Genomic DNA, 12,596 nt, shown 5'->3' with positions numbered 1-12,596 from the left:
AAGACTTTTTCAACATCCAATTCTTTAATATATATTTTTTAAATTAAAAAAAAAAAAATCCTCATTGAAGCGTGCAAAAGCCATGAAGTAATTAGATCGTTGTAGTTGTAGACATCATTTTTTGCAATAGTCATTTAATCAATGAATCTAACACTACAGACAAAAATGTCATTTTACACTAACTATCAACCGATCAAATCAATAACAAGAAACAAAACGCACAACATCAACGAAAGAAACCATGATAAATACAGAAGGAAAGGCTCCTACTCGTGGAAGTAGGGGCACATTTCCAAAATCTCCACCAATCCCATCTTTGCAGTCAAATAATGGTCAGGAAGTTCATGTTAAAATAAAATGACCACAAAAAGAAAAAAAAATTTGAAGGAAATAGCTTATGATATTGAAGTAGGACAAGGGGAACAACAAATTCTGATTTAGAACACCAAGGGTAGATCTGGTATAGCCTGGGTTTTGAAGAATTAGGGTTAGGTTTTGGTGGAGAATAGGCTAGAAAATAATAGGGATTATAGGGTTTTCAAAGGGGACAAGGATTAATAGGGCCTGGGAATGAAAACAAAGGTGAAAATCAAGATTTGGGTTGCTGTAAACAGCGATGTGAACAGTAACAGTGAATAGTAAAATTAAAGAAAATAGACAAATTTTAGGAATCACACTTTGACTTCCTAAGCATCACAAATTTTGAAAACATTCATTAATAATCAACTCAATAGAAAGTACTACGTGTGCGTTTGTTTAGCAACGCGTCTGCGTTGCTTATTCATTTGTGTTTTTTGGCTGGTCCCATGGCACTATTCATGGACTAGCCAAAGCACAAAAACGCGTGAACAGTAACAAGTGAATAGTATTTTCCATTTAAAAAATATTTTGCTACAGTATTTTTAACAATAAGTTTCCAGTTTTCAATTTTCAACAAATAAACGGTATCCAAACAGACCCTACAACTCTTTAAATAGAAAACTAATAACTAATCCTAGTTGAACTAGGATTTCTTAAAACCCTAATAAGACTTGGACTCAAGCTTTTACTACTAAGCCCAACTAAATAACCAAACTTAAAATAAAACTCAAAAAAAGATCTAATGGATTGTTAGCGCAACCCATTCCAAAATATTATGAAATTACAAAATTGCCCTTGATACATAAAATTAAATAAAATATAGGAAATCTGTCTTCTCACTACCTCCTGCATCAGATATTTTAGTATTTTATAAGTAAATTAAATACAAAACGAGAGAAAGGTATAAAGCTACTCCCTCCGTCCCACTTTGTTTGTTCTCTATTCCATTTTGGGATGTCCCAAAATATTGTCCTGTTTCTAAAAATAAAAGTCATTAATTTACTAATGTTCCTATTATACCCTCATTTTATTAATAATTCAAATTTTTGATAAATTTATTTAAGGGTAGTTTTGGAAACTTATACATTTTTAAAAGGTAGACAAGACAATAAATGATGTTCCCTTAAAAAGTTTGACTTTTCAAACAGGACAAACAAAGTAAGACGGAGGGAGTATTTATTAACATCACATCCAAACTTTTAATCAAGTTTGCATGTTTACTTTTAGAAATTAAATATGATAATGAGGTCCCTTCAGGACACTCAAGTGGTGGGCTCAATAGACTTGAAGGACGTTATGTAAATCTAGAAGTTTTAAATTTCATCCACCACACTGATGATCTATGGAGTATCTAGGGTATCTCATGAGCAGGGAGAGGAATTGTCTAGTCAAATATTAGAACACCACTTCTTGATATATAATTTTTTTTGGTAAATATGATCATGAAAATTAATTAACTTGTAGCTTGAGAAAGACTTTTTTCCATTTCATGCAAAACTAATGGAGAGAATCTTGGTGTAAAATATTCTTTACCATCACTTTTTCTTATACCATTAAATCATTCAATACTATAAATATGGATAAGATTCACACCGCCCCCCTCCCCCCTTTAATGTAACATCATCTATCCCTTTAGATTCGTACTCTTAGTTGGAATATTAATTAATACCTTAAAAATGGATAAGATTTTATTTATTTATTAATTTCTCAATGAGACATATGTCTGTGTAGGATTAAAATTTTCTAAAATTTTCAAAATAATTTTTATGATGGATGAATATGATTTAAGAGTTTCATGTAGGACTAATGCTTTGTTTGGTTGCAAGGTTCAAAAAGTGGAAAAATAGAAAATATTGTGATGATAGAAAAGTAGGAGGATAGAAAAAAAATTTTGGTTTTCCATCATTTGTGTTTGGTTAGGAGGATGAAAAAGTAGAATGTTGGAAAACTAATATATATTTTCTTTGTTTAGTTGAGGAAAAAAATAATAGGTTGACATCATAATTAATTAAGTAAAATACAATAAATATTAATTATAAAAATTATAATATAGTAATAATTATATTTATATTAAAAAAATGAGTATTGTGCACCTTTGGAGTAGTGAAAATTTGTGGGCTTGAGTGGAAAATCTTGAGCCCCACTATTTTCTTTACAACCAAATGAGAGGAAACCATAATCTACTCTCCATTTTCCCTTCCTCCTTTTTCACCCTCTCTATTTTCACCCCAATCAAACATTGGATACGAATTCTAGATGATTGTAATCCGATCATTATTACTTTTTAGATTTATGAAAATTATTTTTGCATAACTCTTTCCATATTACTTATCAAAAAATAAATAAATAAAGTCTTTCCTTTTCAAAGTAAATACATAAAATCTTTCCTTTTCAAAGCATTTGAAGTAAATCTTGGCATAAAATTTAAAACCATAAAAATTAAATGGATAAGATTTTTTTTTTTTTAAGGAGAACTGTCCATTTCCTTAAATAAGCGTTTGCATCAGCTCATTTAAAATAGCATAAAACTTAGAATATATACATTGAATTGCAAAAATCATCCACATTAGATTATGTACCGGTTATGCCAAATGAGACTTTGCTTAGTATATATGCAAATATACAAGTCGTTGTTACTCATACAAAATAATTTTTATTTTCTCAAAAAAAAAAAATTTTATTATTTCTTTACATTTTTCAAGGGTAAAGGAAAAGATTGGACCATAGTTATTATGTGTAAAAATAAAGGAACAATTAAAAATATTAAGATAAATTATTATTTTAAAAATTATTTACTAAAATAGGAAAAAAAAAATTGTAAAATAGACAATAATTTTTGGATAATACATGAGCTTAATCAATACTCCCAAAAAAAGTGAAAAACACAGCCAGATGATACAAAAAATTGCGAAGGAAAGTCATTGTAAGGGAGTGGAGAATTAGCTGTTTACTTGTACTGTACTGTCTGAAGTCTGTACACCGTCCATGACAGTGAGAAGTGAAGTGAGTCAGAAACACATAAAATCTATGCGTGCCCCCACGTGGACTAATATTATTCTCAAAAAAACAAAGAATTTAAAATTTGCATGGCAAATTATGATATGTGCCAAAGAAAAGTTTGCAAAGGTTTTTCAGAGAAGGACTCGGACACTGGGAATTCTCAGGGAAGGACTTATTAATTAATTTGCCTCTTCTCTCGGCTCATATAAATACATGCTGCCTTTCTCATCAAAATTTATGCAACCCCAACCACCGCTTCATTTTTCTTCTTCCCTTTTTTCCATTATTGCAGTACTACTAGCTAGTATTCTTTTTCTTTGTTTTTGATTCAGGATGACCACCCTCACTGACCACCCCCACCATGGTATTTTTTTATTTTTTTTAAAATGTTATTTTCTAGCATTTTTTCACGTTTTTTTATTAAGTTTTGTTGGTAATATTTTTATGTCATATATAGTTTATATATGAACTCTATTATATATATATATATATATATTTATTTATTTATTTATTTATATTTTGTATGTTAAAATAGGAGTTGAATTGGAAGAGAAGAAGACCCCTGCTGATGAAAATGAATTGATGGTGGATGCACGGGGATTTGTGGAACCTGATAACAACGCATTTGGTCACACTTTTAGGTTAATTTACTTGCCTTTTCATTTAATTTTCGAGCATCATCTTGCTTGAAGAAAAAAGATTGTTGAAATTTTTGTTAGATCGTAGGAATTGCATGCCCTGATAAAGGGATCACAAAGCTACTCTAATAAATCGTTATTATTTTTTCTGTTCTGCATAATTTCTTTCCCTTAAATAACCATCACCAAACCAAAAAAAAAAATCAAATGATTCATAATTCTGTTAGCCATCATGTTAAGAGGCACATTTCAGAGGCTTTTTCTCACTTCATCTAATTCCTGCAGGGGATTTAGTGAAATAAATGAGCCAAACTATAAAATCAATGTTATTGTTATTCCTAGGGGCAAAGTTACGAATAACAAAGCTAAAAATAAATAAATAACCAAAATTTATTTTTATATTTATTTAATATATTGTTAGATTATATATAATCTAACCTTTTTTTTTAATACATATTCTATTTATAATTTAATTATTTTTTACATTTGTCATCACCATTTCCCAAAGCACTTGTTTTCTCTAAAGCACTCTCATGGCTACCCCTCTCTGTTCTCTTTCATATCTACCTAATTAATATTGAAGTCACCTAGTCAAAGGCAGCAAAATACTTTCAGCCAGCCCCGCCCGACCTTGACTTGCCTCGGTCTTACCCTACCTGGGTTTCTTGTCCCAAAAAGAGGACAAAGCAGCCCTAATTCGACCCACCCCATCCGTTGTCATCCCTTTGATAAGGCAATAGATTATAGTTTAAACTTGAAAGTATATCGCCAGTTCATTTCATCTTAATGAAGTATACAATCTAGTGCTTATTATTAATTATAATTTAAAAAAAAAAAAAATTAAGCTGTTATTTTTACTTCAAATACAAAAGATGGGCCATACGGCCCCAAATCTCAAAACTAAGCTTGTACTTACTACTTATATGTATTTTTGCTTTCCAATTAATCTAGGGTTATAAATTTTTTGCAACTATTGATGTGATTTATTGGAATTGATACATATACATTATAAAAGTGATATCAATGATAAAATCATATAAAAGTGATGTTACCCTAATCACAACTTGTTATCTTAATAGACGGTAAAAAGTTCTCTCTCTAATTAACATTTATTGTTTTTTTGGATCCTTTAGCTCTAGATCCTTGTAGGATTTATTAAACATTTACGTGTGAACAGGGCTTATGATGTTGAAAGCACACGGCAGAAAAGTGTTGAGGAGTTCTACCGGATTAATCACATTAACCAAACCTATGACTTTGTAAGCACAATTTGCAATGATATTTCTTTCAAGCTTTAACCAACAAAATCTATCAATGCTATATCTATTTGTACAAATTAAACTAATTTTGATTGAGTTGTAGGTGAAAAGGATGAGAGAAGAGTATGGCAAATTGAGTAGGGTGGAGATGAGCATTTGGGAATGCTGTGAACTTCTTAATGAATTTGTGGATGAGAGTGATCCCGACTTGGATGAACCTCAGATTGAGCACTTGTTGCAAACGGCTGAAGCCATCAGAAAAGACTATCCCAATGAAGACTGGTTGCACTTGACTGGCCTCATCCATGGTATACTTCCTTCTCCATCTTTTTAAGTCTATCATTAGATTTATTTGATGCAATAATACGATAACTTCGTTTTTTTTTTTTTTTTTCTTAATGAATTTTAGATCTTGGAAAGGTTCTTCTCCATCCTTCTTTTGGAGAGCTTCCTCAATGGGCTGTAGTAGGTATGAATCTTGTTCACATATAGTTGCATAATTTGTCATCATTTCTTGTTGTTTTATTAAATTACTAATCAAGATTATTCACATAGGTGACATATACCCCGTTGGATGTGCCTTCGATGAATCCATTGTCCATCACAAGGTGATTTTTTTCATAAATTTTGCGTTCAAATCCATTTGAGTTGACTAAACACTAAATATCATTCAAAATTTTTTTCCTAAAGTTACTCAATATTTTGACCCTGTTGCCACAGTATTTTAAGGAAAACCCTGACTACAACAATCCTGCTTATAACACCAAGCTTGGAGTTTACACAGAAGGTTGTGGGCTCAACAATGTACTGATGTCATGGGGGCATGATGACTACTTGTACTTGGTAATATTTTTTAAACCTTTAATAACTTTTTAATATGGTATCTTTGTTACCGCTTCACTTTGTGATGCTTCTGATACCCTTCAGTGCCTATAAATTTCTTGGTTCTCCCATTATGGAGTGCTTTGTAAACTCAAAAGTGGACAACAAAGGCAAATAGCGCCGTAATTTTCTAGAGCTCAATCTTATTTTTTAAACAATTACAGTGATATTTAATTTTGGTTTCCCATACTCAGGTAGCTAAGGAGAATAAGAGCACTCTACCTTCAGCAGGTCTTTTCATTATCAGATACCATTCATTTTATGGTAAGAAACAGGATAAAAAGGAAGAGAGGGGGGGTTCCTTTTAGTGCTATATATGTTCGGATGCCAAGCCATTGTTGTATTCTTGTAATTAATTTGGTACTAAAAGAAGTAATTTATATTGCAGCCTTACATAAGGCTGGGGCATATAGGTACTTGATGAATGAGGAAGATATTGAGAATCTGAAGTGGCTCAAAATATTCACGTAAGAAATCCACTACCCTATTTGGGAAAATTGCTAATTAGGAGGATGAATCTTGTCCATCCTGTTTGCATATTTCCTTGCTGCAGAAACCAATTTTCTCTTGCTTTTCTATGTGCAGCAAGTATGACCTTTACAGCAAAAGCAAAGTTCGGGTTGATGTGGAGAAAGTTAAACCATACTATCTCTCTCTCATTGAAAAGGTAAAACGCCGGTTAAATTAGTAAGTGCTTCATTAGATATATGAGAAGACATTTTGGCAAAAGTGGCTGTTTCCAAAAAGAAAGAAAAAAATTGTTGCTATTTCACTGGATTAATCTGCCACTAATACGGAGCTTATTTATTTCTTCGTTTCTAATCCCATGTTTCTTTGAAAAATTGTATTGCAGTACTTTCCTCCTAAGCTGAGATGGTGAAATCAGTAGTTCTCAAGTTGGAAGAAAAGAAATTCATGAAGGTGATGAAATGGTAGCAGTTAAATAAATGGGAGAAATCAGACTATCTGAGAGCCTCCTCTTTTGTTTTTGATTTTGTATTTGTGGTGGCTGCAAAAGCTTTGATACCAAATTGTTGCACAGAACAAGGTCTCAATTTCGGCTGTCACAAATTTTTTTTTTCTTATTTGCCCTCTCCCTTGATTGGGTGGAGGTGTTTCTGCGTTTCAAATGATTTCATTGAGATTGTAAATAAAATAAGATTGTACTGTTGCTACTTTATTTTTAGAGCGCTAACATTGAAGGTGTAAAAAACCCTATTGTTCGCCACCAATAAACCAAAACACATCTCCATCCAAGTATGGGTTTTTCTTTTCTTTTTTTTCTTTTTTTAGCAACCTGTGAACAGTTGGTTCTCATAAATAGAACCAACTGTTCACAGGGTTGCAAAAACTTTTATAATACATTATTCACTCATTTTCTCTCTCTTACGATTTGTCACTCTTAACTTCTTTAGCCATTTTTTTTTTCATTTTTTCCAATTCTCATCTATCTCTCTCTCTCTCTCAAATAGTTCGGTGCTCGCGTGGTGGAGGTGTGGCAACAACGGAGGCAGCTCAACACGTGTGGTGGAGGCATCGTGTGCTTTGGTTTTGAGGCTTCTGCTAGGTTTTATGGGTTTCTACTAAGGTTTAGGGTGGTGCAGCGGTTGCGGTGTGGAAGAGAGAAACAGATGGTGGCCGAGTTTGGGTTTCTAATCTGGGTTTGGATGTGGTTGGATGATTAGAGTTTGGTGGGTTTGGATTTAGGATTTCGGTGTGGTGGTTTGGAGATCGACATTGATGGCGTGGACTGGAGATCAACGTCGACGGAGTAGTGGTTTGGAGATCAGCGTTGACAGACTAGAGATCAACCTGTTAGCTTATAATAGTGATAGGTAATCACACCATAATATGATGCACCATCACCTATATAATAACACCCACTTGGTGGATGGTGTTGCTTCACCAACAGAGAATTAATTAAGCATTAAAATTAGTTATTTACAGAAGTGGTGTGTCTTTAGATAAGATACAACACTCTTAATAAATAGACATATCTCTTCTCAAGAAACATAAAGAGTCTATAATTACTGGAACTTGTCATTCATTGTTACATTACATAATTTTATTCTCTCTGTCAATATTGGTAATTCTCAATCTAACGACTTCAGCATACATAATAAGGGACTAACAGTGGTATCAGAGGGAAAAAACACTCCACCACCACCACCCTCACCCACAACCTATAATCACTCTATTGAATTGTTGAAATTAATTTTTCAAACAATTCGTAGACAGGTATTACCGTATTAGTGACATTAGTGTCTTATTATAATTATCATCAAAACATTGCCTATCCTGATGAACCACTGTTTTGGGTGAGAATTGGTGGTTTACCATTCACCGGTGATATTCATCAAGTACATGAAGATTTTGTTCTTCAAGAAAAATATTGGGATTCTTATACTGAACAAGAAAAGGTACAAGAAGAAACATTGAATCAACTGGAAATTGAGATCAATGATTTGAAAATTGAAGAACAAGAAAATAACCATTTTTGGATTGACCCGGAGAATTCAGATCGACTTTATTTCAATATTGTAACAACCCCATCTGAAAGTGACCCATCTGAAATTTCAGATTTGGTTAAGAAAACTGCAATATTTTGGAGAAGTTGATGCTAAAGAATCTATGTTAGAGGACCAGAGAAGTGGAGAAGATCAAACTCAACTTCAAAAAGTAATTGTCCAAGAAGACACCGTTTCACATTCTCCTACTTTAGATTCAAAAAATCTTTAAAGGATTTTGTCTTCATTCAATCTGAATCTCTGAGTCCCTTTGCCGACAATAAAGAGAGCTTTGCTTGCAAAGTCAATCAAGACTCTCCCAACGTCAATCAAGATTATCCCAAAGTTCATGAAGCAAAACAATTCAATCCAAATCCTAATCCACCTTTTATTCAATCCAAGAGAGGCCCACATGTTAGAGTAACTGCCAGGAAGACAATTAGGCCTCAAACTCCACTTCCTAGTCCACTTCGTAAAGCAATTAAACTTGGAGTCATTCAAGCCTTGAATCAAGACCACAATCAAGGCCCACTTGGAGTCCAATTCATGGTTGTCCTAAGTCTCTAAACTTGAATAAAAAATTGGATTCTCTTGACTTTGAAAATAGATTACAGAGAAGTTCGTTCACAATTTCAAGCACAAATTGACAAAAATTCAAAGGGTAAACAAGTCAAAGGCATTCCCAATCCTCATTATAAAAGGAAAAGAAATTTTAGCAAATTTGAAAGAGGAGAGTCATCCAAGTCCACAAGACAAAAATGCAATTTGAGTTCCCTACAATACAAGAGAAGGTACGTAAAATCATTTAAAGGATATCCGTGACAAAACCCAAGAAGAACATATTGGAAGGGACACATGAATGACTATAAGCGTCGTTATATGTAATAGTTTTATTATTTCCTTTTAAATAGTGTGCTTATATATAAGTGTGTTTTATTTTACTTTTATTTTATTTTTTAGTTTTATTTTCCAGCTTTGTTTATATTTGACAGACAATATAACTATTTTTATTGTAGTTTGGTGTGTTTATTAGTTTTATTTTGTTATTATGTTAAACACATTTTCAATATATTTCTTGGGTGCTATATTTACTTTGCAATGGCAATAAAAACCTCATTTGATTCTAATCGTATTGAAATTCTTAATGGCATTAATTTCCGATCATGTAAATGTCATATAAAATATTTATTGATGCATGAGAGGACTTTATATACATTGTCAACAACAAAACTCATAGCAATAGATAAAAATGACAATGAGGGAATTAAAGTTAAAGATAATTGGGAAGTGGATAACTCACTTGCTAAAGCTTCTATGTTATACCATATGAAAGACAATATAATACCTTTATTTGAAAATAAAGAAACTGCTAAGGAATTGATGGAAGCATTAGAAGCTAAATATGGACCAAGATCTGACACACATGTACAATTATTGTTGGATAAATTTAACAGTACACGAATGAATGAAGGCGATTACATAGGTGATCATATAAATACCATGGAACTTTTAGCCAAAGAATTGACCAATGCAAATTATCCTGTGTCGAACAAATAGCCTTCTATCATCTTGGGATCATATAGTTTCCACACTCACCCATAGTGGTAAAGAAGTCACTATGATATTTTTACCTATTTTGTTGGTACTTGAAGAAGAAAGACTGAAAATTATAATCACAATTTGTTGATATTTCAAACAGTTCCTAAAATCTAAACCTAAGCCTAATACCTATCTACAAAGTGTTTGAAAAATTAATTTCAACAATTCAATAGAGCAAATATAGGTTGTGGATGAGGGTGGTGGTGGTGAATATGAAGTCTTTGATGAGTTCTGTAAGGGGGAAGGAATTAGGCATATTTACACCATGCCTCATAAACCTTAACATAATGGTATTGTTGAAAGACACAACAAAACTCTAATAGAGATGTCAAGATCAATGATGACACATTCACAACTTCCGCTCACTTTTTAGGAGGAAGCTTTGACAATTGCCAATTATTTATTAAAAAAAGTTAATACAAAATCCAAAGATCTTACACCTTATGAATATTGGATTGGTCACAAACCAGATTTATCAAACTTAAGGGTTTGGGGATGCAAAGCTTATGTACTAATACCAAAACCATTAAGAGATAAATTAAAAGGGAAGATGTGGGACTGCAACTTTATTGGATATGTTCAAAATGGTAGTGGTAATAGATTTTATAATCAAAAAAAGGGATTAATAGAAAACAGAGATGCTATTTTCCTTGAAAGCACCAATCAAATTACACCACTTGAACAGATAAGGTTACTAGAAGATCTAGATAATGAAAAACAAGATCACTATAAGAATTCTTCAAAATAATGGCAAGATGCTATGATAGATGAATTAGAAAAAAAAAAATGATGTCTGGGAATTAATATCTTTACCGGATTGAAGAAAGGCCATTGGCTATAAATGGGTTCTAAGAAAGAAATTTAAGGCTGACGGTAGTTTAGATAAATATAAGGCAAGATTGGTGGCTAAAGGGTTTAATCAACAACCTAGTGTAGATTTTGTTGATACATATTCACCAGTAGCTAAATTTGTTTCAAATAGAATAATTATGTCTATTGTGGCAAGAATGGATTTAGAGATGCATCGATTGGATGTCAATACAGCTTTTCTTAATGGTGAATTAAAAGAAGACATATTCGTGTTACAACCAGTGGGTTTTGAAATAAAAGGACATGAAGATAAAGTTTACAAACTAAAAAGATCCATATATGGAATCAAGCAATCTTCTAAACAATGGTATTTAAAGTTCCACCAAGCAATATTAGAGATTGGTTTTGAGATGGGTCCACTAGATCACTGTGTTTACATATGGAGATGCAACGATGAGTTAACAATATTATCATTATATGTTGATGATATATTATTAGCTAGAAATAGTCCAAATATGATGTCAAAAACAAAATCTTTCCTATCATCAAGATTTGAAATGAAAGATATGGGTCCTACTACATATGTATTAGGAATTAAAATAACTAGAGATAAAAATACAAAATTATTATATCTGGATCAAAAGAACTATTTGGAGAAAATACTTAAGAAATTTAATATAGCAGAATCTAAAGCTTTAAGAATGTTTGTAAGTAAAGGAACTATATTAAGTAAGAATATGCGCCCTAAGGATAAAGAAGAACAAGAATTTATGAAGAATGTCCCCTATGCCCAAGATGTGGGCAGTTTAATGTATGCAATGAAAAACATAAGGCTAGACATTTGTCATGCAATATGATTAATAAGTAGATATCAATCTAATCCTGGAAGGGCATATTGGCAAGCAGTAAAAATAATTTTTAGATATCTCCAAGGCACCAAAGGTATGAAATTATGTTTTGGAATTAGTGATCTAGAAGTAATAGGATATATAGATGCTAATTTTGCAGGAGATGTAGATGATAGAAAATCTACTAATGGTCATGTATTCCTATTTGGTGGAACAATTGTCTCTTGGTTAAGTAAGAAACAAAGTTGTGCTGCAAAATATACCATGGAGGCAGAATACATATCATGCAGCATAGCAGTAAGTGAAGCATTCTAGATTAAGCGATTTGTCGATAGTTTAAAATATACTAGTTGATGTGTTTTATGACAATAAGTTCGGTATCTCATTAATAAAAAGTGGAGTAAATAGCTCTAAAGGCAAATACATCGAAACAAATTATCACTATATTCAAGATACAATGGAATGGGGTGAAATGGTGGCCAATCCTATGACCAAAGGATTGACTCTAGATAAATTTAGAGTACATGTAAGAAATATGAGACTCGTGAATCCAAAAACTTAGGTGGGATACAACATGTATTTGCATAGATAGAAGAACTGAGGACACCTGGAGAACATGGCTATGCAACTTTTGCTTTGGGGACACAATTGGTTAGCATTAAGCAGGATAGCATTGTATAAGAAGTTAGTGTA

General features: G+C 32.3%; 1 protein-coding gene across 1 annotated transcript; it reads left to right on the top strand.

Moving 5' to 3' along the window:
* The first annotated feature begins 3,507 nt into the window (after nt 1–3,507).
* On the top strand, nt 3,508–7,413 carry LOC115978651 (inositol oxygenase 1-like). Its single transcript, XM_031100484.1, has 11 exons — nt 3,508–3,724; nt 3,896–4,001; nt 5,176–5,257; nt 5,361–5,565; nt 5,667–5,726; nt 5,813–5,865; nt 5,978–6,100; nt 6,334–6,403; nt 6,528–6,606; nt 6,725–6,806; nt 6,993–7,413. The coding sequence occupies exons 1-11, from the start codon at nt 3,694–3,696 to the stop codon at nt 7,017–7,019; spliced, it is 918 nt and encodes a 305-aa protein (XP_030956344.1). The 5' UTR covers nt 3,508–3,693; the 3' UTR covers nt 7,020–7,413.
* Nucleotides 7,414–12,596: the final 5,183 nt, after the last annotated feature.

Source organism: Quercus lobata, chromosome 3 (genome assembly GCF_001633185.2).
Source record: "Quercus lobata isolate SW786 chromosome 3, ValleyOak3.0 Primary Assembly, whole genome shotgun sequence".
In the NCBI taxonomy this organism is placed as follows: domain Eukaryota; kingdom Viridiplantae; phylum Streptophyta; class Magnoliopsida; order Fagales; family Fagaceae; genus Quercus; species Quercus lobata.
The sequence above is the reverse complement of the archived record's forward strand: the minus strand, read 5'-3'. Positions and strand labels throughout refer to the sequence as shown.